This window comes from Pan paniscus, chromosome X (assembly GCF_029289425.2).
Source record: "Pan paniscus chromosome X, NHGRI_mPanPan1-v2.0_pri, whole genome shotgun sequence".
NCBI lineage: Eukaryota > Metazoa > Chordata > Mammalia > Primates > Hominidae > Pan > Pan paniscus.
Window position 1 is genome coordinate 100,711,286 of NC_073272.2, and position 27,534 is coordinate 100,738,819.

Genomic DNA, 27,534 nt, shown 5'->3' on the forward strand with positions numbered 1-27,534 from the left:
GCCAAGGGGTCCTCTAATTTTTTTTTTTTTTGGGACGGAGTCTCACTCTGTTGCCGTGCCTGGCTGAGAATTAGTTTATTTACCTTGGTGTAGTGATTATTGATATAGTAGAAATAAATTCAGATATCTTATTTTGAGATATTCTAAATAAGCTTTTTTTTTTTTCTAAGTGTTCTCTATCCTCCTTTTTTTGGATTGACCGTAGTTTCTTTCCTATTCTTGTTTGGAAGTCACCTAAGTGTTTTTGTACCTACTTAACTTGCATACTTTAAGTCTAAAGGTGACTGGCATCTGTACCTTTATCTTATAGGATACAAAAACCTTAGGATGCTTTAACTCTTTTTTTCTTTTTCTTTTTTTTCTCTTCTTGTCATATGGTGCTGAAGAATGCTTTAACTCTCATCACACTGCTCCTGGCTTATATGCTGTTGTTGTCTGGTTTTAGTTTTACCTTGTTTTTCTCCATCCCTTTACACACACACACACACACACAGAGTAGTTTTTTTTTTTTTTTTTTTTGAGATGGAGTTTCACTCTTGTTGCCCAGGCTGGAGTACAATGGTGTGATCTTGGCTTACCGCAGCCTCTGTCTCCTGGGTTCAAGCCTCAGCCTCCCAAGTAGCTGGGATTACAGGTATGTGCTACCACGCCCAGCTAATTTTTTGTATTTTTAGTAGAGACAGGGTTTCTCCAGGTTGGTCAGGCTGGCCTCAAACTCAGGTGATCCGCCTGCCTCGGCCTCCCAAAGTGCTGGGATTAGAGGCATGAGCCACCACGCCTGGCCGATACTATTTTTACAGTTGATAATTGTTTAGATTTCCCACATATCTCCCAGTATCTTTGCTCATCATTTGTTTTTGCATCTCACACCTTCAAGATGAGATTATTTTCCTTTGGCTAAAAGTGTATTTTTTATTCTTTCATTGAAAATCTTTTGATGGCAAACTCTTTGTCTGAAAATGTCTCTACTTTGCCCTTGTTCTCAAAAACTGGTATTAGTGTATGTAGAATTCTAGAGTGACAGTTAAATTTTTTCGGGATATTGACAATATTATTCCACTGGCTCCTTGCTTCCATCATGTTATTGAATCAGTCTAATTGTAATCCTTTTTTTCTTTTCTCTCTGGCTGCTTTTAAAAAACAGCTTTAGGCCAGGCGTGGTGGCTAACCTCTGTAATCCCAGCACTTCGGGAGGCCGAGGGGGGCAGATCACCTGAGGTCAGGAGTTTGAGAACAGCCTGGCCAACATGGTGAAACCCCGTCTCTACTAAAAATACAAAAATTAGCCAGGCATGGTGACAGGCACCTCTAATCCTAGCTACTTGGGAGGCTGAGGCAGGAGAATCACTTGAACTGGGGAGGCGGAGATTGCAGTGAGCCAAGATTACGCCACTGCACTTTCCAGCCTGGGTGACGAGCGAGACTCTGTCTCAAAAAACAAACAAACCAACCAACAAACAAACACAGCTTTATTGAGATTTAATTCACATACCATACAATTCACCCATTTAAAGTATTCAATTTGCTGATTTTAAGTGTAGTCACAGATATGTACAACCATTTCAGCATAGTCAATTTTAGAACATTTTCATCACCTCAAAAAGAAAAAAAGAAACCCCACACCCTTTGCTATCACTCCCATCTCTCTATTACCCCCCTAGCTCTAAGCAACCCCTAATCTAATTTTCTGTCTTTATAGGTTTGCCTATTTTGGACATTTTATATAAATGAACTCATGTAATAATGTGGTCTTTTATGACTTGCCTCTTAGCAAAATGTTTTCAAGTTTCATCTGTGTTATAGCATGTATTAGTACTTTTTTTTTTCCCCTGAGATGGAGTTTCACTCTTGTTGCCCAGGCTGGAGTGCAGTGGTGCAATCTCAGCTCAATGCAACCTCCGCCTCCCAGGTCCCAGCGATTCTCCTGCCTCAGCCTCCTGAGTAGCTGGGATTACAGTCATGTGCCACCACGCCCGGCTAATTTTTGGTATTTTTAGTAGAGACAGGGTTTCTCCATGTTGGTCAGGCTGGTCTTGAACTCCTGACCTCAGGTGATTCGCCTGCCTCGGCCTCCCAAAGTGCTGGGGTTACAGGCATGAGCCACTACGCCTGGTGTATTAGTACATAAAAAAAATTTTTTTTAATTTATTTTTTGAGACAGAGTTTCACTCTTGTCGCCCAGGCTGGAGTGCAATGACGCGATCTCAGCTCACTGCAACGTCCACCTCCCGGGTTCAAGTGATTCTCCTGCCTCAGCCTCCCGAGTAGCTGTGATTATAGGCCTGCACCACCACGCCTGGCTAATTTTTGTATTTTTAGTAGAGATGGGGTTTCGCCATGTTGGCCAGGCTGGTCTCAAATCCCTGACCTCAGGTAATCCGCCCTCCTTGGCCTCCCAAAGTGTTAGTATTACAGGCTTGAGCCACCGAGCCCGGCCATTTATTTTTTTCATTATTTCTATTTTTTTTTTTTTTTAATTTGAGATGGGGTCTCACTCTTGTGCAGGCTGGAGTGCAGTGGCACTATCATGGCTCACTGCAGCCTCGATTGATCAGCCTGGGTAACGAGCGAGACTCTGTCTCAAAAAAAAAGAACAAAGACAAACACAGCTTTATTGAGATTTATTTCGCATATCATACAATGAGTCATCCACTTCATCCTTCAGAGTAGCTGGGACTACAGGCATGTGCTACCATGCCTGGCTAATTTTTAAAGTTTTTCTAGAGGCAGAGTCTCACTATGTTGCCCAGGCTGGCCTTGATTTTCTGGCCTTAAGCAATCCTCCTGCCTCGGCCTCCCAAAGTGCTGGAATTATAGATGTGAGGCACTGTGCCTGACTCTCACCATTTTAAAACATTTTTTTGGTGTATAATTCATTGACATGAATTACATTCACAGTGTCATGCAAGCATCACCACTATCTATTTACAAAACTTTTTCATTACCCTAAACTGAAATTTTCTAACCATTACGCAGTAACTCCCTATTCCCTCTTTCCCCTGCTCCTGGTAGCCTCTAATCTACTATCTGTCTCTATGAATTTGCTTATTCTAGGTACCTCATATAAGTGGATTCATACAGTATTTATCCTTTTGTGTCTGGCTTCTTTCACTTAACATAATGTCTTCAAGGTTCATCCATTTGTACCATGTATCAGAACTTCATTCCTTTTTATGGGTGAATAATATTCTACTTCATATATATGCAGTCAGCCCTCTGTGTCTGAGGGTTCTGCATCCATGGATTCATCCAATTATTGATTGAAAATATTAAAAGATACATATAACAATAAAAAATAATACAAATAAAAAATACAGTGTAATAACTATTTACATAGCATTTGCATTATGTTAAGTATTATAACTAATCCGGAGATGATTTAAAGCAAGCTTGTCCAACCCACAGCCCAGGATTGCTCTGAATGAGTCCCAATGCAAATTCATAAGCTTTCTTAAAACATTATGAGATTTTTGGGGGGATTTTTCTTTTTAAGCTCATCAGCTATCGTTAGTGTATTTTATTTGTGGCTCAAGACAATTCTTCTTCCAATGTGGCCCGGATAACAAAAGACTGGGCACCCCCTGATTAAAGTATACAGGAGGATGTGCATAGATTATATGCAAGTACTACACAATTTTATATAAGGAACCTGAGAATCCGCAGAGTTTGATATGGTGGCGGGGAAGGGAAGTCCTGGAACCAATCCCCTGCTGATAACAAGGGATGACTATATCTAATTTTGTTTATCCATTCATCTGATGTTGGACATTTGAGTTGTTCTCACTTTTTGGCTATTGTGAATGGTGCTGTGTTGAGTATTGATATATAAATATCTGTTCAGGTTCCTGCTTTTTCAGTTCCTTTGAGTGTATACCTAGGAAAAAAATTACTGTATCATATGGCAATTCTATGTTCAGCTTTTTGAGGAATCGCCAAACTCTTTTCCACAGTGGCTGTACCATTTTTCATTCCTGCCAGCAGTCTATGACAGGGTTCAAATTTCATCACATCCTCACCAATACTGGCTATTTTATCTGACTTGATTATAGCCATGCTAGTAGGTGTGAAGTGGTCTTTCATTGTGGTTTTGATTTGCATTTCCCTGATAACTAATGATATTGAGCATCTTTTCATGTGCTTATTGGCCATTTGTATACCCTCCCTGGAGAAATGTCTCTTAGGATCCTTTGCCCACTTTTAAATTGGGTTGTTCATTATCCTATAGGGTTGTAAGAGTTCTTTCTGTATTCTAGATACAAGTCCCTAGATACAAGATATATGATTTACCTGAGAGTTACAACTAAGTTAGAGCCACTTTAAGTTATTCTCTTTAGGTTTTCCAGGCCATCCCACTAGTGTAAATTCAAACTGCAGACATATATATATAATTTTTTTTTTGACAGAGTTTTTTGCTCTTGTTGCCCAGGCTGGAGTGCGATGGCACGATCTTGGCTCACCGCAACCTCTGCCTCCTGGGTTTAAGCAATTCTCCTGCCTCAGCCTCCCGAGTAGCTGGGATTACAGGCATGCACCACCATGCCTGGCTAATTTTGTATTTTTAGTAGAGACGGGGTTTCTCCATGTTGGTCAGGCTGGTCTCAAACTCTTGACCTCAGGTAATCTGCCTGCTCTCCCAAAGTGTTGGGATTACAGGCATGAGCCACTGCGCCTGGCCAAACTGCAGACATTTTTTGAGCTGGCTTGTGGTTACAAATTCTTGGGAAAGGTTTTATTTTCCTTTCACCCATTTCCAAGGTCAGGACAAGCAAGTTTTCTTGCTGTCCTGTTCAACACAGTGGAGTTTTAATTTCACAACCATACACTTAGTGTGTAGCTCTTGGGGATTCCAGTTTTTTATTATAATAGATCCTCTGCATAATCTACACATTGGGTGGGTCCTAAGCTTTATCCCCTGCCTAACCTATCCCTGCCTCCCTTTGTAGCTATTAAAGTCGTAAGTTCAAAGTTTCTAAGGTTTGGCAAAAAATCTTGGTGAGAAAGCTTGTTCAATATTTAGTGTTTCTACTTTCACTTTGTTTTTGGGAACTGCAGATTCTTGCTTTCATGCCAGCTCTGAAACATGCTTCAACAGCTGGATATGATGTCAAAAACATTGCTGAGCTGGCAGGAAAGCAGTCAGAGTCATTCAGAGTATCTAATACACAATATTTCTATAGATGGTTATCAGGTCATTGGAATTGAGGTCAGTAAACTGTAAGACCACGGTGATTTGTTGATATGGACATTAAAGTCATCTGGCATGATATTGGGATTAGAGTTAGAGCTGAAAACTGAGTGAGATGCCCAAATCCTCACGGAATTTTGGGGAAGGTACTAGGTTAGTAGTGAGCTGACAGGGTATAGGTAAGGTAGAGGTAGTAAAGTTGGGTGAACTAAGTCTCAGAGGAGGTCTTTTTCTATACAACGGTGAAAGAGTGGTAACCTTGGAAGTGTCGATAGAAAGTAAGGATGCAGGATGCTCATCCCTGTTGCATGTCCTGTGGTGCACAGGTGTGGTTGAATGACAAGTGGTATGTCATCGTCTCTCTCTTACCTTTGACATCTCTCTTAACCTCATATTGTTTCTGTTCATAAACTGACCAAATTGCAATACAAATGAATTCTGTGTTTAAACATACTTTGTAAAGAATAGGAAATAAGAAGAGACGCTTTCTGCTTTCTTCTAATAGCTCAATAGACTGAGTTCTTCCAGTCAGGGACTGAGCCTTTTATAACCCAAGTACTTATTAAAGTACTTGCCATTGAAATGGCAAAAACTGCAATTACTTTTGCACCAACCTAAATATTTGCCAGAAAGGCAATTGTAAAATGATTAAAATATATGAGTTTTTCCTTTCTAGATGTGATTAAAAGAGAATGTCAGATTTCCTATAATAATGGAGTCTAGGGCAAGTGATTGTGTAACACTCATTTCATATTCAACATGATAGTATTGCTAGTAGTTCATATCCTTAAGCATATGACGTAACACATTTTTTATACTGAAAATTGCTATTCTCTGTGTAGTATATGGCAGATGTGGTCATAACATGTATTCTTTCTTTTAAAAAAAGATTCCGGCCAGGTGTGGTGGCTCACACCTGTAATCCCAGCACTTTGGGAGGCCAAGGTGGGCAGATCACCTGAGGTCAGGAGTTCGAGACCACCCTGAACAACATGGAGAAACCCTGTCTCTACTAAAAATACAAAATTAGCCGGGCGTGGTGGTGCATGCCTGTAATCTCAGCTACTTGGGAGGCTGAGGTAGGAGAATCGCTTGAACCCGGGAGGCGGAGGTTGCAGTGAGCCGAGATCATGCCATTGTGCTCCAGCCTGGGTAACAAGAGTGAAACTCCGTCTCAAAAAATAAAAATAAAAATTCCATATCTAAATTCATGCTTCTTAAAAGTATGTTTAGATTCTTTCTCAAACCATTTCTAAGTACAGAAGAGGCAGTATGGAATATGCTGTAGTTTAGACTTTAAAGTTTAGAGTCATGACTACAAAAATACAAATTTATTTAAAGAAAGTCTTTGCTCTTGTTGCTTTCTCTAGTACTATTAAATACTTTATTTTGTCACTTTCCTATTATTTAGAGAAGGTATTGGCAAACTTTTTCTTAAAGGGATAGGTAGTAAATATTCTGAGCATGAAGGCCATATTGTCTCTGTCACAACTATTCAACTCTGCTGGTGTGGTGTGCAAGCAGCTGTAGACAATAAATAAATGAATGATGTGGCTGTGTCCCAATAAAACTTTATTTACAAAAACAGGTAGACCATAGTTTCCTGACCCCTGATCTAGAGTAAGACCTCAACAGATGGACACTGAAAATGAAATGGTAGAAGGGAATCAGTCATACAATAATTTAATTAGCAAATTGAGTGCATACTATTTGCCAAACTGAAGACTAAGCTGTTAACTAAATTCTTGTATATATACTGACTGGAATATGAAGCATCATTGAAAATGATAATTTTGAAGACTAAACAACATGGGAAAATGGTTTTAAATAGGAAATCAGGATAAAAGTTTCAAGTTTATGTCTTAACAAGTATGGGCCAAGTGCAGTGGCTCATGCCTGTAATCCTAGTACTTTAGGAGGCTGAGTCAGGAGGATCACTTGAGGCCAGGAGTTAGAGACCAGCCTGGGCAACATAGTGAGACCTTGTCTCCACCAACTAACAATACACATACATAAAAATATTGAAAGGAATAACAAAAATTCATGGATTCCTTTCAATATTTGTATGAATTTAGTAACTAAATACATACATGCAAATATTGAAAGGAATCCATGAATTTTTGTTAGGTAGGAGGATGATAGGTAATTCTGTTTTTCAAATTGTCTGCAATATCTTTACATTCCAAAAATAACTAAAAAATGGCCTAATGAAATGCTGATTAAAACTATTGTTTTTTTTATCACTATACAGTAGGAAAAAGAGACTCTTTGTAAAACTATTGTTCAGTGAAGTCCTGAAGGTTTTTTACTTAATCAGCGTAAGATTGACATTTGAGGAAAATGTGTTGCCCCTCTGTTCAAGACATATTATCATTTCTCTTAATATTTTTTTATGTTTTAACAGTGCCCTTATGTTTGCCATTTGTTATATTTACTTACCAAAAAAGAGAATGGTGAGTATTTTCATTACAGTTGTATTATACTTTGTAGAATTCGCATTTGTATTGGCCTTTATAAAGTTAAAATAACTATTAGCATTAGTTATATGACAGAAGTCATTTTGTGGAAATTGCTTTTTAGTACTTTAAGAGCATCTGCTTAATGGCTTAACTGAACAGGTATTTATTTCCTTGATATGTTACAAGAAGAAACTGTATGAATTGCATGGTGGTTAAATATAACCAATTTCTTTTTATTCTGAATCCAAATGCATAGTACCTCTTTCCTTTATGTTTTCTAGTCAAACCATTTCGTGTGAGAAAACTGCTTGATCTTCAGGCCAAAATGGTGAGTACTGAAAAGACCTAAGACCTGCCAATGTACTATGTGCCAGGTACTGAGCCAGGCATTGGGAATACAAAATCAAATAACTCTTGATCTTTTTTTTTTTTTTTTTGAGACAGGGTCTCACTCTGTTGCCCAGACTGGAGTGCAGTGGCATGATCTTGGCTCACTGCAACCTCCGCCTCCCAGGTTCAAGCGATTCTCCTGCCTTACCCTCCCGAGTAGCTGGGATTATAGGCACGCGTCACCACACCCGGCTAACTTTTGTGTTTTTTGGTAGAGACAGGGTTTCACCATGTTGGCCAGGCTGGTCTGGAACTCCTGGCCTCGGTGATCCACCCGCCTCGGCCTCCCAAGGTTCTGGGATTACAGGCGTAAGCCACCGCGCCTGGCCTATCACTCATTATCTTTAAGGAACTTATTTTCTGGGGAGCTCAGTGAACAAAATGAAAAATCAGAATCAGACTTGGGGTCAAGGAGAAGTGGTGATGCTTGAGAGAATTATTTTATTTTATTTTTATTTTATAGATGGAGTTTCACTCTTTTCGCCCAGGCTGGAGTGCAGTGGGGTGTAATCTCAGCTCACTGCAACCTCCGCCTCCTGGGTTCAAGCAATTCTCCTGCCTAAGCCTCCTGAGTAACTGGGATTACAGGCGCCCACCACCATGCCTGGCTAATTTTTTGTATTTTTAGTAGAGACGGGGTTTCATGTTGGCCAGGCTGGTCTCGAACTCTTGACCTCAGGTGATCTGCCTGCCTCGGCCTCCCAAAGTGCAGGGATTACAGGCATGAACCACTGCACCCGGCCTGCTTGAGAGAATTTTTAAGGGATGAATAGGATTTAAGTAGGCAAAGAAGGGAGAGAAGGGCATTCCTCCCAGAGGGAACAGCATGAGCAAAGACATGGAGATGTCAAACAGCAAACATTGTTTAGGGAGCTGGGTTGGTATGGCTGGAACAGTAAGTGTTAGGGAGTGGTCATAAATGAATTTATATTTTGTATGGATGTGATCTAGGAAAGCTTTTTTTTTTTTTTTTTTTGAGATGGAGTTTACCTCTGTTGCCTAGGCTGGAGTGCAGTGGTGCGATCTCAGCTCACTGCAACCTCTGTCTCCCGGGTTCAAGCGATTCTCCTGCCTCAGCCTCCCAAGTAGCTGGGACTACAGGCGCACAGCACCACGCCAGGCTAATTTTTTATATTTTTAGTAGAGATGGTGGTCTCATCATGTTGGCCAGGCTGGTCTCGAACTCCTGACCTCAGGTTATCCATCTGCCTTGGCCTCCCAAAGTGCTGGGATTACAGGTGTGAGCCGCTGAGTCTGGCCTAGGAAAGCATTTTAAGACATTATCTTCTGGATGCTTAAACTTCAGTATATTCTCTGACTGTTATCTCTGGTCCTTACAGCTCTCTGCATTGTTATTTCCACTTTACCTGCCAGGTAACAGAAGTCTGTGAAGCTCTGGATATGAAACAATGGAAGTAATAGTGGTCATGTCTAACTGTAGCTTTCATGGCCTACCTATAGGCATTTATTGAATGAAAGACACAAACACAGAACACATTTGTGCTTCTCCAATGTGAGGTCTCCTCTTAGTGCAGCTCAATGATTATTCTTTTTTTGTAGCCTTCTGTTTTAGTTCCATGGGTACGATTATTTTTTCTTAGTTCTCTGAAGATATTAATGGTAATATTTTTGTCCAATTTGAATTTTATTTCACATTAATAGAAATTATGAAAAAAATGTACCTTTTCCCATGTTACAGCAAAACATTTCAATGGAATAAGACAATTCTTACCATAATAAAAGATCTTAGTACCCAGGTGCAGTGGCTCACACCTGTAATCCCAGCACTTTGGGAGGCCGAGGCGGGCAGATCACGAGGTCAGGAGTTCGAGACCATCTTGGCCAACATGGTGAAACCCCGTCTCTACTAAAAATACAAAAAATAGCTGGGCGTGATGGTGGGCACCTGCAATCCCAGCTACTTGGGAGGCTGAGGCAGGAGAATTGTTTGAAACTGGGAGGCGGAGGTTGCAGTGAGCTGAGATCACGCCAGCCTGGGCGACAGGGCAAGACTCCGTCTCCAAAAAAACAAACAAACAAACAAACAAAAGATCTTGCTGATTTGTTTTGTATTAGCTGAAACACAGTGTATGTTCAAGTAAAAAATGATTTATGAGATGATTGTCTAAAAATTTATAACGGAGACACTAAATGTCTGGTTTCATTACTACCAGTCTATACAGTACATCACTAAATTATTCCATTGTCAGTAAGTACCCATTTATAAAGATGCATACATAACATTGTTTTGATTAGCTGAATTTTGATGAATTTGGGTAAGTCCAACAATATCAAACCAAGAAGGCATAGCCATGTTCATATGTAACCTAACATGCATGATAGTAACAGGCATAGTCAACATATGTGAGGAAATACATTGGATGTGCGAATTTCTGATACCTGCAAAGGCATATATCCCGTCTATCCCCCTCCATGCCCCATAGCTCCCAATCTATGAAGGAAACAAAACCACAAAAATTGTATTTCTGGTAGCAGACATGAATAGTAGGAAGTGGGGCATTTTCCTACATACACTAGGCCCTGTCCAGAGCAATCTTTAGAACAAGAAGGGGGAATTAGGTCTCATCCTAAGGGTTGGTTCTCCCTCTACCGGGCATGAGCCTGTGTGTATGCACTTTGGGCTGTGATTTTTTTCTGTTTCAAGCTTTGTCTCTGTTTCCTCATAGTTTCTGTTTTTAGATTGTTTGGTCTTTTATGATACTTTTTAAATTTAAATTTTATTTTAATTTTTTTTAGAGACGGGGGTCTCACTTTGTCACCCAGGCTGGAGTGCAGTGGCATGATCATGGCTCACTGCCACCGTGAATTCCTGGGCTCAAGCGATCCTCCCTCCTCAGCCTCTGGAGTAGCTGGGACTACAGGCATGCACCACCAGGCCTGGCTGATTTTTAAATTTTTTGTAGAGACAGGGTCTCTCTATGTCACCCATGCTGGTCTCAAACTCTTGGGCTCAAGCAATCCTCCCGCCTTGGCCTCCCAAAGTGCTGGGATTACAGGTGTGAGCCACTGCTCACCAATGCTTGGTAAAGCTTATTTGTTCATATTTAAAAGTAAAACACTAACATGATGATTGGAAACTTGTGTGTATGAGCAGGACTTGTTCATTGTAGGATCTTGATGTTTTGTTGAGGATCCTCCCAGATGACTATGTTAATATTCTCAAAACAGAATTCTCCTGTTTCCTGTCTTATGTGGTTGCACGGTTGTACATAGAGAATCAAGTGTGTGTGTGTGTGTGTGTGTGTGTGTGTGTATATTTATAATATTATAGGGAATTGGCTCATTTGACTTTTTTATGGTGGCTGGTAAGTCCAAAATCTACCGGATGGGCCAGCAGGCTGGAGACCCAGGAGAGCCAATGTTCCAGTTTGAGTTAAGTGGCAGTCTACTATAGAACCAGGAAGAACTGCTGTTGCAAATAAAGTCTGAAGGCAGTCTGTTGGACATTTTCTTCTTCTTCTGGGACCTCTTCTATTCAGGCTGTCAACTGATTGGATGAGACCTATCCACATTGCGGAGGGCAGTCAATTTGCTTTATTCAGAGTCTACTGATTTAAATGTTAAACATATCTAAAAAACCCTCACAGAAACACCCAAAATAATGTTTCTCCAAATATCTGGGCAGCCTGTGGACCAGCCAAATCAACACTTAAAATTAACCATCTGATATGGTTTGGCTGTGTCTCCACCCAAATCTCATCTTGAATTATAATTCCCATAATCCCCACATGTCATGGGAGGGACCCAATGGGAGGTAGTTGAATCATGGGGGCGGTTTCCCCCATGCTATTCTTGTGATAGTGAGTGAGTTCTCACGAGATCTGATGGTTTTATAAGGGGCTTCCCCTTCGCCCGGCTCTAATTCTTTTCCTTCCTGCCATCGTGTGAAGAAGGATGTGTTTGCTTCCCCTTCCGCCATGTTTGTAAGTTTCCTGAGGCCACCCTAGCCACGTGGAACTGTGAGTCAGTTAAACCTCTTTCCTTTGTAAATGACCCAGTCTTGGGCAGTTCTTTATAGCAGTGTTAGAGTGGGCTAATACATCATCACAGGGTGTAAACCTGGCTACTGGCACTCTGAGACCTGAGCACTAGAAAGGGGTGAGAAATGGTCTTGGTATCCTCCGTTGGCTGTGCCTGGTATCCGAGTCCAGCTTCATTTTCAGAGTAAAGCCCTAATGTTTTGCCAGTATAGTGAAGGAATTTGGGGTTCTAACTGCTTCTTATGTAGCCTTTCATGCAATACTCCTGTTTTCTTGTCCCTTTTGCATCCCCACTTTTTAGAGATATGTGGTCCCTCAACTCTTGATCTTTTCTGGGAGTTGTCAAGCATGAATCTGATTTTTTTGAGGCTTTTTCTGTTGATACCTTAGATTTCATTTTATCTATTCTGCTAACTTGGTTACTATTTGACCATCTTCATTCTAGGTTCCAAAATCTTATTTAGATTTCTCATATGCTGTTATCTCCTCTCTTGTTCTCTTTGAACTTGTGCTTTGCTTTATCCTTTTTCATTCTTCTTTTATTTATTTATTGGAGATGGAGTCTCACTCCGTCACCTAGGCTGGAGTACAGTGATGCGATCTCAGCTCACTGCTACCTCTGCCTCCCAGGTTCAAGCCATTCTCCTGCCTCAGCTTCCCGAGTAGCTGGGACTACAGGTGTGCACCATCACAGCCGGCCTAATTTTTGTATTTTTAGTAGAGATGGGGTTTCACCATGTTGGCCAGGCTGGTCTCAAACTTCTGACCTCAAGTGATACACCCACTTCGGCCTTCCAAAGTGCTGGGATTACAGGCATGAGCTACCGTGCCCAGCCACCTTTTTCATTCTTTTACTGTCTTTTAAATGGGGCTTTGGGAGAACCCAGAATTAATCATATGTTCGATATGCCATTTTTAACTGGAAATCTCCCCCTTACCTTTTTTAGTATTAACTTTTTAACAAAAAAGATAGTTTTAATTAACTAGACTATAAGTTCTAAAGCCCTCAGCACAACTAAGTATTCTCTAAAAAGCATTCTAGCTCAAAACAAACACTCTGATACTCATTAATAATGGGTGTACAGAGGTTAGGAGATATTTTCAACATAGATAAACTGGGTCATTTTGGTTTTGTTTTAATAAATTTAATTTCAAGAAGCTGTTATAAAATGGAAATATTGTATTTCTAAGCCTCATTTGCTGCCTTTGTGCAGTATTTGATTCAATAAAATTTTAGTATAATAAAACAATTTGGTTACTTCCTTAGAATTCATTTTAATGGTGTGTTTTCTCTGGATAGCCAGATGTATAAAACAGGTATCTAGCAGTAATCACATCTTTCGTTGTGAAATTAGTGCTTTTGTTAAGACTTGTTTCAGTTATATCAAAGCTGCTTGATTATGGCATACCAATTGTAATTTCCTAGATAATTTTCCAAGAATTATAATAATCAGGTATTAGCTTCTCTTTTGGTCCTGTCTCCTTGAGGTCTAAATCAAGGATGAGTAAACTTTGAGTCCTGAGTATGCTACCAGTGAGAATAAGCTATGCTATGCTAGTAAGTATGACTGGTCAGCCTAAGGTATAGGAAGAGAAGAGAAAAATACAAGGAAGAAGTAAAGTTGGAAAGGGTCCTAAGAGAGAAGATCACAGTTTGGAGAGGGTTGTTTTATGGTGGTTGACTTAAATGTCTGGTTACTCATTCCTTGATTTTTGGTAGCATCTTCCTATAGCTATATCTCAGCGAAATTATGGTCTGAATATACTTTTTTCCTTCTTATTGGTATTTGTTTCCTCAGTTTCTTAATAGCCACAGAATTGAAAATGGAAAACTTATTTTATTTCAGGGAATGCAGCCTCATCTCCAGGCTTTGTTGTCACTGTATAAGTTCTTTGCTCCTGCTCTGATTTCAGTATCTTTGCCTGTAAGGAAGAAGGTAAGGGATTAAGGAGAGAGAAATCATATTAAGATTGAAATATGTTATTTTTGGTAAAGTTAACTTACAGATTTCAACTAAAATGTTTACAGCCTACTGTTTTACTGTCTAGTATTGTGGTACTGTTTTGGGAAAGTTTTTTTTTAGGAATTGGTACTTCGTGTTGATCCCATTTGGTATATTTAATAGATTACTAATCAGAAAAAAATACTTTAAGTGCATTTGTATGGGTGTAAAGGATTTCATAATATATTTTCAATTAATGAGGCATTTTAGACTTTATGTTGCTTCAGTTTATGGGTACCTACTCTCTTGTACTTTATATCCAAATTTATAGATATATTTTAAGAATTCAGAGAATCTATGGAAGACGGCTCTGCTTGCCGTGAAGCAAAGAAACCGGGGACCTTCTCCAGAACCTCTGAAGTTGATGTTAGGTCCAGCTAATGTTCGTCCTCTAAAAAGAGTAAGTATCTAAAGCTCAAACAACTTGCATGGCTTTCTTTTATTAAATCCAAATAATAACCATTCAGATCTTAGAGGAGATTATAGATATTTAAGTATATGTCAGTTACCCAGGATTCTGTGTAAGCCATATTCAGATTCCTTTAATTGAAACACCTTACCAGTTGCTTTTATATTTGTGGTTTGTAGTCTGTTTAGTCCATTGATAGATTGTTTTATTATCTTTCTTCAGAAGTGGAATTCTCTCTCAGTTATACCAGTGCTCAATTCCAGTAGCTACACTAAAGAATGTGGGAAAAAAGAGATGAGTCTTTCTGATTGTCTGAATAGAAGTGGATCATTTCCACTAGAACAACTTCAAAGCTTCCCCCAACTTTTACAGAACATCCATTGCTTAGAGGTATGTGACTGGACCATGTGCTTCTTTGCATTTTCTATTTGAATTTCATGGCCTTTGTTTTTTTTGTTTGTTTGTTTGTTTTGTTTTTTTGAGATAGGGTCTTACCTGTCACCCAGGCAGTGGTGTGATCATGGCTCACTGCTGCCTTGAACTCCTGGGCTTATGTGATCCTCCCACCTCAACCTTCTAAGTAGCTGGGACTACAGATGTGCATCACCACGCCTGGCTAATTTTTAAAACAATTTATATCAGGCTGGGCACGGTGGCTCATGCCGGTAATCCCAGCACTTTGGGAGGCCGAGGTGGGCGGATCACTTGAGGTCAGGAGTTCAAGACCAGCCTGGCCAAAATGGTGAAACTCCATCTCTATTAAAAAATACAAAAATTGGGCTGGGCGCGGTGGCTCACACTTGTAATCCCAGCACTTTGGGATGCTGAGGCGGGCAGATCACCTGAGGTTGGGAGTTCGGGACCAGCCTGACCAACATGGAGAAACCCCACCTCTACTAAAAATCTAAATTTAGCTGGGCGTGGTGACGCATGCCTGTAATCCCAGCCATTTGGGAGGCTAAGCAGGAGAATTGCTTGAACCTGGGAGGCGGAGGTTGCAGTGAGCCGAGATCGCGCCATTGCACTCCAGCCTGGGCAACAAGAGCGAAACTCCGTCTCAAAAAAAAAAAAAAAAAAATTAACCGTGCTTGGTATTGCATGCCTGTGGTTCCAGCTACTCAGGAGGCTGAGGCACGAGAATCGCTTGAACCTGGGAGGCAGAGGTTGCACTGAGCTGAGATGGAGCAACTGCTCTCCAGCCTGGGTGACAGAGCGAGACTCCATCTCAAAACAAAACAAAAAAAAATTATTTTAAAAATATATTGCTCAGTCTGGCCTCAAACTCCTAGGCTCAAGTGATCCTCCTGCCTCAGCCTCCCAAAGTGTTGGGATTATAGGCATGAGCCACCATGCCCAGCCTATTTTTGTTATATATTTTCTATATGACGATTCCCTTATCCACTTTTCAGATACTTAACTGTTGATCGGTTGTTCTGTCATTGCAGCTGCCTTCTCAGATGGGCTCAGTGCTAAACAACTCTCTGCTGCTTCACTATATTAACTGTGTCAGAGATGAGCCAGTCTTGCTGAGGTTTTATTACTGGTTGAGTCAAACATTACAAGAAGGTAAGAATTGAGTGAGGATGGACCAAGATAGTTAACAAATGGGTTTCTTTTATAAGGGTGCCAAATTCTAGACAGCAGGAGCCTTCATATGCTGTAATTATGTCTGTGGTAATCATATATTTAGAGCATGAATGTTTCTGTTGTAATTTTAAGGCAGTAAGAAGGTAGAGGGATTTTGTTAAGGAAACACTGCTGGATGGCCACCAAAACTCACTGGGTGGCTCCACTTTGATGACTATCACAATCCAAGGATTCTTCATCTTTGTATGTTCAGAAACTTGCTGTTAGGGCCCCAGAATCATCCTGTTAATGGTAACAAAACTCAGAAGAGACAAATGTACAAGCCAGAATGTCAGCTTATTATAAAATTAATTATTTCTGGTAAGCAAAATGCTCATATCTGCCAACTAGAATATCCCCTCTGCTATCAGCATATATGGGAGCCAAATTTGTCATTAGAAGATTTCTTAATTATAGAATTAAAGGAAAGGGCAGTGAGAAGTCTTTCATCCAAGCCATAGTAAAGCCTGAGCATTTCATTCCTCCAATGGTGGGGGTCGGTGGGGAGGGGCGGGTATATTTCTCTAGAGATAATATTTCTTTTGACCAAATTTGAGTGTTTCTTTACTGGATACTGGATAAGCAACTCCTGATTCTTCTGGTGGTTAAAGTTGCTTTTAGTTGGTTCCAGGCCAATTCTTCTTCTTCTTCTCTGAATCTTTTAAACAGAATATGATATAGTTTATTAGATTTCCACGTACTAAATTTGTATCACTCTTACATTATACCCAGCATACTCTAATTGAAGTTTAGGGTATTCTAAAACTTTCAATTCAGATGTTTATACTTTCTTGGATTGCTATGTGATATAAAGCTTATCATATTCATTATATGTGAATTCTCTCCATTTCTATAAGCTTTTCCCTATATTTACACTATAAGCTTTTCCCTATATTACCAAGTTGTTGAGGAATATCTCACTATCATCTCCATGTGACTGTTCCAGTCTACATCATGAGTTAGCTAGGATGTATGAGACTTATGGCTTTTTTACTTTGTCACTTGTCACTTTAGTGATAATTATGTTTTGTGCACTTTTTTATTGTGGTACAACTAGATGCTTATATTTACTGTTTCTGCTCTAGAATGTATTTGGTACAAGGTGAATAATTATGAACATGGAAAAGAATTTACCAACTTCCTGGATACCATCATCAGGGCAGAGTGCTTCTTACAAGTAAGATTTCACTTGCTTCTTCTACTCTCCACCACTCTTTACTAAAATTTATTTAGATATCCATTGAAAACCTTTTCTTGCCCGGCTGCGGTGGCTCACACCTGTAATCTCAGCACTTTGGAGGCCAAGGCGGGTGGATCACTTGAGCCCAGGAGTTCAAGACCAGCTTGGGCAACACAGCAAAACCCCATCTCTACAAAGAATACAAAAATTAGCCAGGCACGGTGGCATGCATCTGTAGTCCCAGCTACTCAGGAGGATGAGGTAGGAGGATCACTTGAGCTCAGGAGGTCAAGGCTGCAGTGAGCCGTAATTGTGCCACTGCACTGCAGCCTGGGTTACAGAGTGAGATCCTGTCTCAAAAACAACAACAACAAAAAACCCTTTTTTTTAGTACCTGACATCTTTTGTAAATAATATTTGTTCAGTTTGAAGCTCATTATAGATAAAGCCGAGTTTTATCTTTGCACTGTTAGATTTGAAGAAAGAATATGTTATATTATGCAAATAAAAGGGAAAAGCCTGTAATTTAAGAGAACAAACTGAAGATGTAATTAAATGTATTCAGTTAACTGAATTAGCCAGTAATGTAAATTTCATAGGGTCACTACTTATATTCTTACAATCAACAAACATTTTTTGAGCATCAAATATGTTCCAGCCAATGGACTATTTGGTTTGGGTAACCCTGAGTTGTATTTTAAGCTGCAGCTTGGGTATCAGCACCATCAAGAAGCCTTCACTTATTGCCCAGTGTGGGTTAGCTCCTTGTTCTATGTGCTCCCATGGCTCCCTGTGCTTACCTCTATCGTGACATTTTTAGCATCCATTTTTCCACACATTATGAGCTCCCAGCAGGCAGAAACCATGTCTAACTTTTCTTCATGTATAGATGTTCAGCTTGATTGATAAATGTTTGTGGAATAATTCTTTGTTTTTTTTTTAGACAAGGTCTTGCTCTGTTGCCCAGGCTGGAGTGTACTGGCACAATCATGGCTTACTGCAGCCTTGACCTCCTGGGCTCAATTGATCCTCCCTGCTCAGTCTAGTTAGTAGCTAGGACTACAGGTGTGCACCACCACTCCTGGCTATTTTTTTGTTTGTGTGTTTGTTTTTTGTATTTTTTTGTAAAAATGGGGATTTACCACGTTGCCCAGGCTGGTCTCAAACTCCTGGGCTTAAGCATTCCTTCTGCCTTGGCTTCCCAAAGTGCTGAGATTATAGGTGTGAGCCATCACACCCAGCCCAAGTTTTAGGGATTTGGTGTGAAACCATTTAATTGGAAGCTGGGTGCAGAGATGGTAGTGAGGATAGCAATTTAGGTTGACGTTTATGTTTCCTACTTGGGAAGATGGATGGCATTCACTGAGAAAAGAAACATAGGAGGAGCAGTCTTGGAAGGAAAGATGTTTCACTTAAGAGATGCCTAATGGGACATCAAAGCGGTCATATCCAGTACGCAGTAAAATAATGAGTCTAGAGCTCAGGAATGAGATTTGAGCTAGAGATACAGATTTAGGACCCCTCATGTTAAAAGTGGTTTTAGCTATGATATGGATGAGATTGTCCAGAGGATTCATGTCATGAAAAGAAGGTCTTAGGATAGAGTCCTGGTGCATGTCACTGTGAAAAGCTTAGGTGACAATGGAAAAAAGGGAAGTCCCAGATCCTCACTCTGGTGGAAATATAAGCAACCTAGACATTTGAGCCTCTAAAGATGGAGCTGCTCAGAGTTGGGATTTGGTCTATGGCCTCTAATGAAATTCTAGCCCTATTACATAATATTGTATACATTTTATACAATATTCAAATTACTGCATGTACCCCAAGATAATAAATCTTATTTTTTAAAAAATATTCTATAACTTTTAACTTTCTTTCCAACTGATGAAGTTTTATGGTATTTGAGAACTGTATTGATAAAGATGGTAATGTATGCAAATACTAATCATCTCATCCTTTTTCTGAGGAAGTCTGGCACCTAACCTAAGGCTTTTATTATATTCATGACAAAAAATTAGTCTAAGAGTGAAGCAACTATAGCACAAAATAAACTGGTTGTTTAGAGCATAATTTTATGACTGAAGAGTTCCATATAAGAATTTACTATTCACTTGTGTTACAGGAGGGGTTTTATTCCTGTGAAGCATTCCTGTATAAGAGCCTTCCTCTCTGGGATGGCCTTTGTTGTCGGTCACAGTTCCTTCAGCTTGTGAGCTGGATTCCTTTTAGTAGCTTCTCTGGTATGTATCATGAAAATTTGGAGTCATTTGATTCAACATACTATGATTGAAAGGATTTTGAATAATCTTTTTTTTTATTCCTAGAGGTGAAACCACTTCTTTTTGACCATCTAGCGCAGCTCTTCTTTACATCAACCATTTATTTCAAGGTAACAAAAACTTGTCTTGCTTAGATTCAATAGGATGTATTATTCTATTGCTAGTGGTACACAATTCCAAACTGATATTACAGCAATGGTTTTATAACAGGATTTTCTTGGACCTGGGCTTTGAGGTACTGCATCACTCAACTCAAAGTTAATGCATAGAATGTTCCTTTTTTAAGGCTGTGTTGCATACAGTTTTCCTGACCTGTTTCCACTTGTAGCAAATGACATAGTGAACGAACAAGTGGCAGATGCATATTAATAAAAACAAACAAACTGAGAAATACTTAGTTTGATTGTTGTGGTTTATATTTTTGTAGATACATTTATTCATTTCACAAATATTTTTTGAGCACCTACTATATACCCTTCTTGACACTGGGAATATAGTAGTGACCAAAGCAAACAAAACTCCCTGTGACATTCATATTTTATATTTATAGTAATAGTCGTTTTCTGCTAGTAAAATTGTTCCAACCTTATATATAATATGTTACTATTTTGGGGTGGTCTCCAAGAAGACCAATATGGCTTCCAGAAGTTCTACCTGAATGAGTTTGAGAGCCACTTTCTTATAGAATGGTTATTCCTATTCTAAAAGAGGGGCAATTAAGTAATGTTTCTTTTATAACTTTTTTTTTTAACCTTAAATCACTTACTGTTGGCCACATTGACAGGAAACATGTTGTCCTGGTTAGCGTTTGTCGTAATTGAATGGCACTTGATTAATTACCTATCATATTAACTTGGATTTGAGGTCTATTTATGCTAATTGTAACTTTTACATCCTGACCAATATCATCATTCACATGACATCCACACCAATTCTCCCAGCTAATAAATTTTCAGAGACTTCAGTTTGAATTTTTTTTTTTTTTTGCAATTCTGTCTCAATCTTCTAATTGGGTTATTCTTTGTTTCTTCTCTTATTCTTCCACGCTAAAGAGCTGTTTAAACATTAGGCTGGACCATAGGAAATTGCTATTTTTTGTACGTCAGAGATGGTTAATGATTGGCAGTTTGCTGTGGTTCAACCTAATATGCATATACACATTCAGACACATATATTTGAGAATGAGAGGGGTGGGGAGAGGAAGGAAGGAAGGAAGGGAACAGACAGCAAGCTAAAAACAGAACTCGGGAATGCACAGTATTTAATTCTCAGGCCAAGAAGGAGGACAGTCTAAAGGAATCTTAAGAAATTGCCAGAAGTATAAAAATAACCAGGAGAATAATAGTTCCAAGGAAACAAAGGGAATATAGGATATCAATAAAGAATGAAGGAATGATGTTGCCAAGTATCCCAGGAAGGTTCAGAAGGATACGGACAAGAAACGTTTCTTTTAGAATTGACAATACAGAGGTTTTGGCTTCCTTTGTGAGTAGTTCCAGTGGAACAACTTCTAGTTGTTAAGGTGGAATATGGAAATATATTCAGGGGAGGTAGAAGTCAGATTGTGTGGGTTGAGGAGTGAGTGAAAAGTCAAGTCAAGACAATGAGTATAGAATATGTTTCAAAATGTTTGACCAATAAAAAGTTGTAGAGAGAGCTGTAGGGGGACTGGCAACCAGGGGAAGTTGTTTGTTTGTTTGTTTTGCCTTTAAAATGAGAGAAACGTGAGTGTGTTTATAGATGGAGTCGAAGGAGCCAGTGGAAAAGAGGAGAAGTTGAAAATGGAGAAAAGATTGGGAATAATTGATGGTACAAGATTCCAGAAGAAATATGAAGGTATTGGGTTAAAACTAGGTAGTGAGATTTACTTGAATGGGTGGTTAGGAATTGGGAGGCACCATTTATCCTCTAAGACTGGGGAGAGGATGCATGGATAGGTGGATATATAGATTTATTTGTAAAGTTAGAAGAAAGGGCAAGACATTAAAGTACTTTGTGCCTAAGAATGTTAAATTTCTCAAAATAAGAAGCATGATTTAGAGAATAGAATTAAGTAGGACACTCCAGGAGGGTGTTAGCTGCTTAGGACAGCCAGGGAGAAAAAAAGAGCTGGTTAAAGACAAGTAAAAGGATTATTGAGCGTCATTAAGGGCCCAGCAAAAGTTGGCGATCATCAATTTGGAATGATGCCAATCTTTGCAGTTGTGTTTTCTTCCACTTAGATGTTGGAGAAGAGAAAGCAAATTATGAGATTGAATCAGTTTGGGTTTTGCTGGTTGAATGGAGTACAAGAGAGTTGTGATCAGCTGTGTGGTCTAGTCTAGATAGGAAAATAAGGCCAGGAGAAGGCTGATAAACCTGAAAAAGGAGGTTAAAAATTAAGGAATTGGCTGGGTGCGGTGGCTCATGCCTGTAATCCCAGCACTTTGGGAGGCTGAGGTGGGCGGATCACTTGAGGTCAGGAGTTCGAGACCAGCCTGGGCAACGTGGTGAAACCCCATCTCTACTAAAAATACAAAAATTAGCCAGGCGTGCCCATAATTCCAACTACTCAGGAGGCTGAGGCAGGAGAATCGCTTGAACCCGGGAGGTGGAGGTTGTAGTGAGCCGAGGTTGCACCACTGCACTCCAGTCTGGGCAACAGAACAAGATTCTATCTCAAAAAAAAAATTTTTTTTAATTTAAAAAAGGAATTAAGGGATTGAATATCTCTGATGTTGAAAAACGAGTAGCTATAGTTGGAGTTGAGTCTGTGAGAAAGCTGGAATAGGAAGTTATAACAAAGAAAAAAATAATAGATTTTGGTGTGGTTCAGTTCAGGTTATGACAGAATCTAGTGTGTGGCTGTGGGAGTGGGTAACTAAGGTGGAGTGAAGGTGAAGGTTATTTGATTCAAAGTCAAGGAACTGTGAAGCTGAAATGTTGGGATAATTTGCATGGACACTGGTGTAACTGAGGTATTGATGGCAGGACATGATGCAGAGTTCTAAGGTCCTCAGTGAATCTGGATAAGATTCCAAGTGATAGCAGAGATATGAGAAGATAAAAAAATAGAGGGTAGTGTAGCTGGATAGTATGAACAAAGGAGAAAGGGTTTTTTACACAAGGAAGGAGGAATAATGGTTTGGAAATAGGGTTGAAGATACCTTTTGTGTTGTGTTCAGAAAAGCAAGGGATAGTCAGACTCATGAGAAAAACTGTCTGTAGCAAAATGCAATCAAATATTTAGCCTAACAAATTCAGCTTTTAGCAGTAGCTTGACTAATGAGGTTCTTTCTGTAGCTCACAAATTATTTGTAAACAATCTTAAGGCAATTTTTTTCCATGGCACTTGATTAAATAGAAGATCCATTTGATTTTTGTATATTATGGTTTTTTTTTCTTAGATGGAGTCTCGCTCTGTCACCCAGGCTGGAGTGCAGTGGCGTGATCTTGGCTTACTGCAACCTCCGCCTAGCGGGTTCAAGCGATTCTCTTGCCTCAGCCTCCCCAGTAGCTGGGATTACAGGCGCCCACCACCACACTCGGCTAATGTTTTGTATTTTTTAGTAGAGACGGGGTTTCACCATGTTGGCCAGGCTGGTCACGAACTCCTGACCTCAGGTGATCCACCTGCCTTGGCCTACCAGAGTGCTGGGATTATAGGCATGAGCCACTGTGCCCGACCTGTATATTATCTTTTAAATTAAATCTGATTTCCTTCTTAAAGTAGGATTTATTTCTGATTTTATATTTACCTTCTCAAAGAAGGGGCTTATATTCTGTTCCACATTAGCAGTGGGAAGCTTAGTATAGGACACTGCTTACTTCTAGTTGTTAAGGTGGGATAGATATGGAAATGTATTCAGAGGAAACAGTGTCCTGGTTTGGTGGTGAAGGAGAGCTAGGATATGATTAAGGTAAGAAGACAGAGAAAGCATACTTTGTAGAATATGAAGGTGTATGTTTAGGTTACCACAGAACAGAGGTTCTGGATACTGCAGTTGAGAGATTTGGAAAGGATAGGATCAATGAAAGAGGACAAGAAGCATAGAGACAAGGAAGAATAAGTGACTAAAGGGGCTTACATATTGGGAGGTGACTAAGGATAACAGGAATGCGAAATATGGTAGAATTAGCTAAACGTTAGTTTCCGAGGCCTGTAGTAACTAGTTATTGCCTTGTTATTGTATAGCTTGATTACCCAGCTTAGTCTAATAAATGAATAGTATTTTTAAAGTCTATTAAAATATTTTCACATTTTCAGTGCGTTTTGTTTGGGCCTGGTCAGTTATGCCTATCAGCAAACAACTTATTTTCACCAAAGAATTTTGCATGGGAAAGGCCCCACAAATCCACACTAATGTTGTTATATTTGTTTTAGAGTGTTAATTTTTCAATATCTGTCCTTATTGATTTATCATTTTCCATAGAGTTGCAAACATAGTGGACATAAAAAATCAGAATACGTAATTAACATTGCATAATAATTTTCATGTTTCCACATAGTCGACATAATGTTAATAGTGACACTGTAGTCCTTAGTACCATAATTTATTTAATAATTTATTATTATTTCTCTCTCTTTTTTTAGAGACAGGATCTTGTTCTGTTGCCCAGGCTGGAGCGCAGTAGCATGGTCATAGCTCACTGTAACCTTGAACTCCTGGTCTCAAGGGATTCTCCCACCTCAGCCTCCCAAGTAGCTGAGACTACAGGCATGTGCCACCAAACCTGGCTAATTTTTAAAGTTTTTGTAGAGACAAGGTCTCGCTATGTTGCCCAGGCTGGTCTCGAACTTCTGGCTTCAAATGATCCTTTCACCTCAGCCTCCCTAAATGTTGGGATTACAGGCGCGAGCCACTATACCTGGCCTCTATTATTTATTTCTAATTTGTTTCTTTTGTCGGAATAGATAACAGTCTCGAGCATCTTCATGATATAGATTTTTTTCTTAAACTCTTCCCTTGGCGTACATTTATAGGAGTGAGATTACTGGGTGAAAAGTAAGGTGCTGTTCCTTAGCTAATGGGATGTTCACTGCAAGTTCTTGGAAAGGAGGATGCAGTGGATGGAGTGCTTAAATAACAAGAGTCTAGCAGCCATGGGAAAAGAATTGGGGTTTGGGAGATGATACTAGAATAAGGGAGACTAGCTAGGAGGATAAAATGACCTCAAAGGTATGAAGGCCTGGTCTTCACAGTTACAGTGGGATTGGGAAGGAAATGAATAAGTAAGACATTTTGAAGGAAAAAACATTGATAGAATATGGTGACTGAAGATAAAGTGTAAAGGATGCAAGATGACTTGAAGCTTTCCAACTTGAGATAGTAAATGAACTAGGGATATTTTGCCTGGAGGAAAAAAGGCTAAGATTTTCTGGTTCCCTTCCAATATTTGAAGGATTGTTACATGAAAGGAGATCTCTGTGTGGCTTCAAGAAACAGAGGTAGATATAGGGCAGTATATCGTAACAGGTAGAGCAGACTCATGACGGAATAAAGGACTTTCAGAGGTGATATACTTCTTGACAGTGGAGTAGGTCAGGCAGAGGTTTAATGGCTGTCTATTCAGGATATTTATGTAGAAAAGGTTCACGTGTAGGGTAGAGCTGTGTTTCTCAACCTTGTTTGTTTGTGTTTTTTCTTTCTTTTTTTTTTTTTTTTTTTAGACGGAGTCTTGCTGTGTTGCCAGGCTGGAGTGCAGTGGCGCGATCTCGGCTCATTGCAACCTCCGCCTCCCGGGTTGAAGCAATTCTCCTGTCTCAGCCTCCCAAGTAGCTGGGAGTACAGGCGCGTGCCACCACGCCTGGCTAATTTTTTTGGTATTTTTAGTAGAGACGGGGTTTCACCATGTTAGCCAGGATGGTCTCAATCTCCTGACATCATTATCAGACCGCCTTGGCCTTCCAAAGTGCTTGGGATTACAGGCGTGAGCCACTGCGCCTGGCTCAACTTTGTTTTTAAAAAGAGAAAACTGGCCGTAGGGTGGTGGCTTATGCCTGTAATCCCAGTAATTTGGGAGACCGAGGCGGGTGGATCATTTGAGGTCAAGAGTTCGAGACCAGCCTGGCCAACATGGTGAAACCCCGTCTCTACTAAAAATACAAAAATTAGCCGGGTGGTAGTAGCGCACACCTGTAATCCCAGCTACTAAAGAGGATGAAGCCAGAGAATCGCTTGAGCCTGGGAGGCAGAGGTTGCAGTGAGCTGAGATCATGCCACTGCACTCCAGTTTGGGCGATGGAGTGAGATCCTGTCTCAAAAAAATAAAAAGACAAAACCTGTGTCCCCTTATCGTCATGAACATAAAAACCTCATACTTTTTTTTTTTTTTTTTAAAGATAGAGTTTTGCTCTTGTTGCCCAGGCTGGAGTGCAATGGCAGGATCTCCGCTCACTGCAACCTCTGCCTCCCAGGTTCAAGTGATTCTCCTGCCTCAGCCTCCCGAGTAGCTGAGATTACAGGTGCCTGCCACCATGCCTGGCTACTTTGTGTATTTTTAGTAGAGATGGCGTTTCACCATGTTGGCCAGGCTGGTCTCGAACTCCTGGCCTCAAGTGATCCGCCCGCCTCGGCCTCCCGAAGTTCTGGGATTACAAGTGTGGGCCACTGCAACTGGCCCCTCATACCTTTCTTTAATGTGGTGACAGGGGTAGGGTAGGTGGGGAATTAAAGATTTTTTTTTTTTTTTTTGATACGGAGTCTCACTCTGTCGCCAGGATGGAGTCCAGTGGCGTGATCTCGGCTCACTGCAACCTGTGACTCCCTGGTTCAAGCAATTCTCCTGCCTCAGCCTCCTGAGTAGCTGGGATTACAGACATGCCCAGCTAATTTTTGTATTTTCAGTAGAGATGGGGTTTCTCCATGTTGGCCAGGATAGTCTTGATCTCCTGACCTTGTGATCCGCCTGCCTCAGCCTCACAAAGTGCTGGGATTACAGGTGTGAGTCACCACGCCCAGCCAAGATTTTTTTTTTTCCTGAGATGGGATCTCATTCTGTTGCTCAGGCTGGTGTGCAGTGGTGCGATCTTGGCTCACTGCAACCTCTGCTTCTTGAGCTCAAGTGATCCTCCCGGCTCAGCCTCCTGAGTAGCTGGGACTACAGGCACGTGCCACCATGCTTGGCTAATTTTTATATTTTTAGTAGAGGCAGGGTTTTACCATGTTGCCCAGGCTTGTCTCGAACTCGTGGACTCAAGGGATCTGCCCACCTCAGCCTCCCAAAGTGCTAGGATTACAGGTGTGAGCCACTGTGCACGGCCAAGATTTTTGTTTTCTACTTTTTTTTTTTTTTTTTTTAGTTTTAGTAGAGGCGGGGTTTCACCATGTTGGCCAGGCTTGTCTCGAACTCCTGACCTCAGGTGATCCACCCGCCTCGGCCTCCCAAAGTGCTGGGATTACAGACGTGAGCCACCACGCCCGACCTTTTTTTTTTTTTTTTTTTTTTTTTTTGAGACAGTGTCTCGCTCTGTCGGCCAGGCTGTAGTGCAGTGGCATGATCTTGGCTCACTGCAAACTCCGCCTCCCGGGCTCAAGCAATTCTCCTGCCTTTCAGCCTCCCGAGTAGCTGGGATTACAGGCACGTGCCACCACGCCTGGCTAATTGTTGTATTTTTAGTAGAGATGGGGTTTCACCATGCTGGCCAGGCTGATCTCGAACTCCTGACCTCAGGTAATCTGCCCTTCTCGGCCTCCCAAAGTGCTGGGATTACAGGCATGAACCACCACGCCTGGCCAAGATTTTTGTTTTCTAAATATAACAGTGTATATACCTACCGTGTACCCACAAAAATTAAAAATAAAATATTAAAAAAAGATAATATAACATTGTAATGTTGAATATCTTCAAATGATAAAATTCCTTGGTTGACACCAAAGTAGACTATTGTCTTAGATGATTCCAGAGTTGCTTTCAACTAGAACATACTTCTAACCTGAATGTGAGTTGTCAAAAAGTATATTAATTGAACTGTTCTCTGAAGTAGCAGTGAGCACTCTATTACTGGAAACACTCAAATAAT

At 40.3% G+C, this 27,534-nt stretch overlaps 1 protein-coding gene across 6 annotated transcripts in view; it reads left to right on the plus strand.

The window, feature by feature from the left end:
• Positions 1-27,534, plus strand: part of CENPI (centromere protein I) — a 68,684-nt gene that overhangs the window by 14,661 nt on the left and 26,489 nt on the right. For 5 of the 6 annotated variants that reach the window (XM_034949464.3, XM_008962750.4, XM_057301086.2 and 2 more), the window contains 9 exons: positions 7,590-7,638; positions 7,926-7,972; positions 13,883-13,972; positions 14,310-14,438; positions 14,670-14,837; positions 15,893-16,013; positions 17,159-17,250; positions 19,376-19,493; positions 19,578-19,642. In XM_034949464.3, the coding sequence (XP_034805355.1) occupies positions 7,590-7,638; positions 7,926-7,972; positions 13,883-13,972; positions 14,310-14,438; positions 14,670-14,837; positions 15,893-16,013; positions 17,159-17,250; positions 19,376-19,493; positions 19,578-19,642 (879 nt within the window). The remainder of the gene's footprint in view (positions 1-7,589; positions 7,639-7,925; positions 7,973-13,882; positions 13,973-14,309; positions 14,439-14,669; positions 14,838-15,892; positions 16,014-17,158; positions 17,251-19,375; positions 19,494-19,577; positions 19,643-27,534) is intronic. The other variant, XM_055106348.2, reaches the window with a different exon arrangement.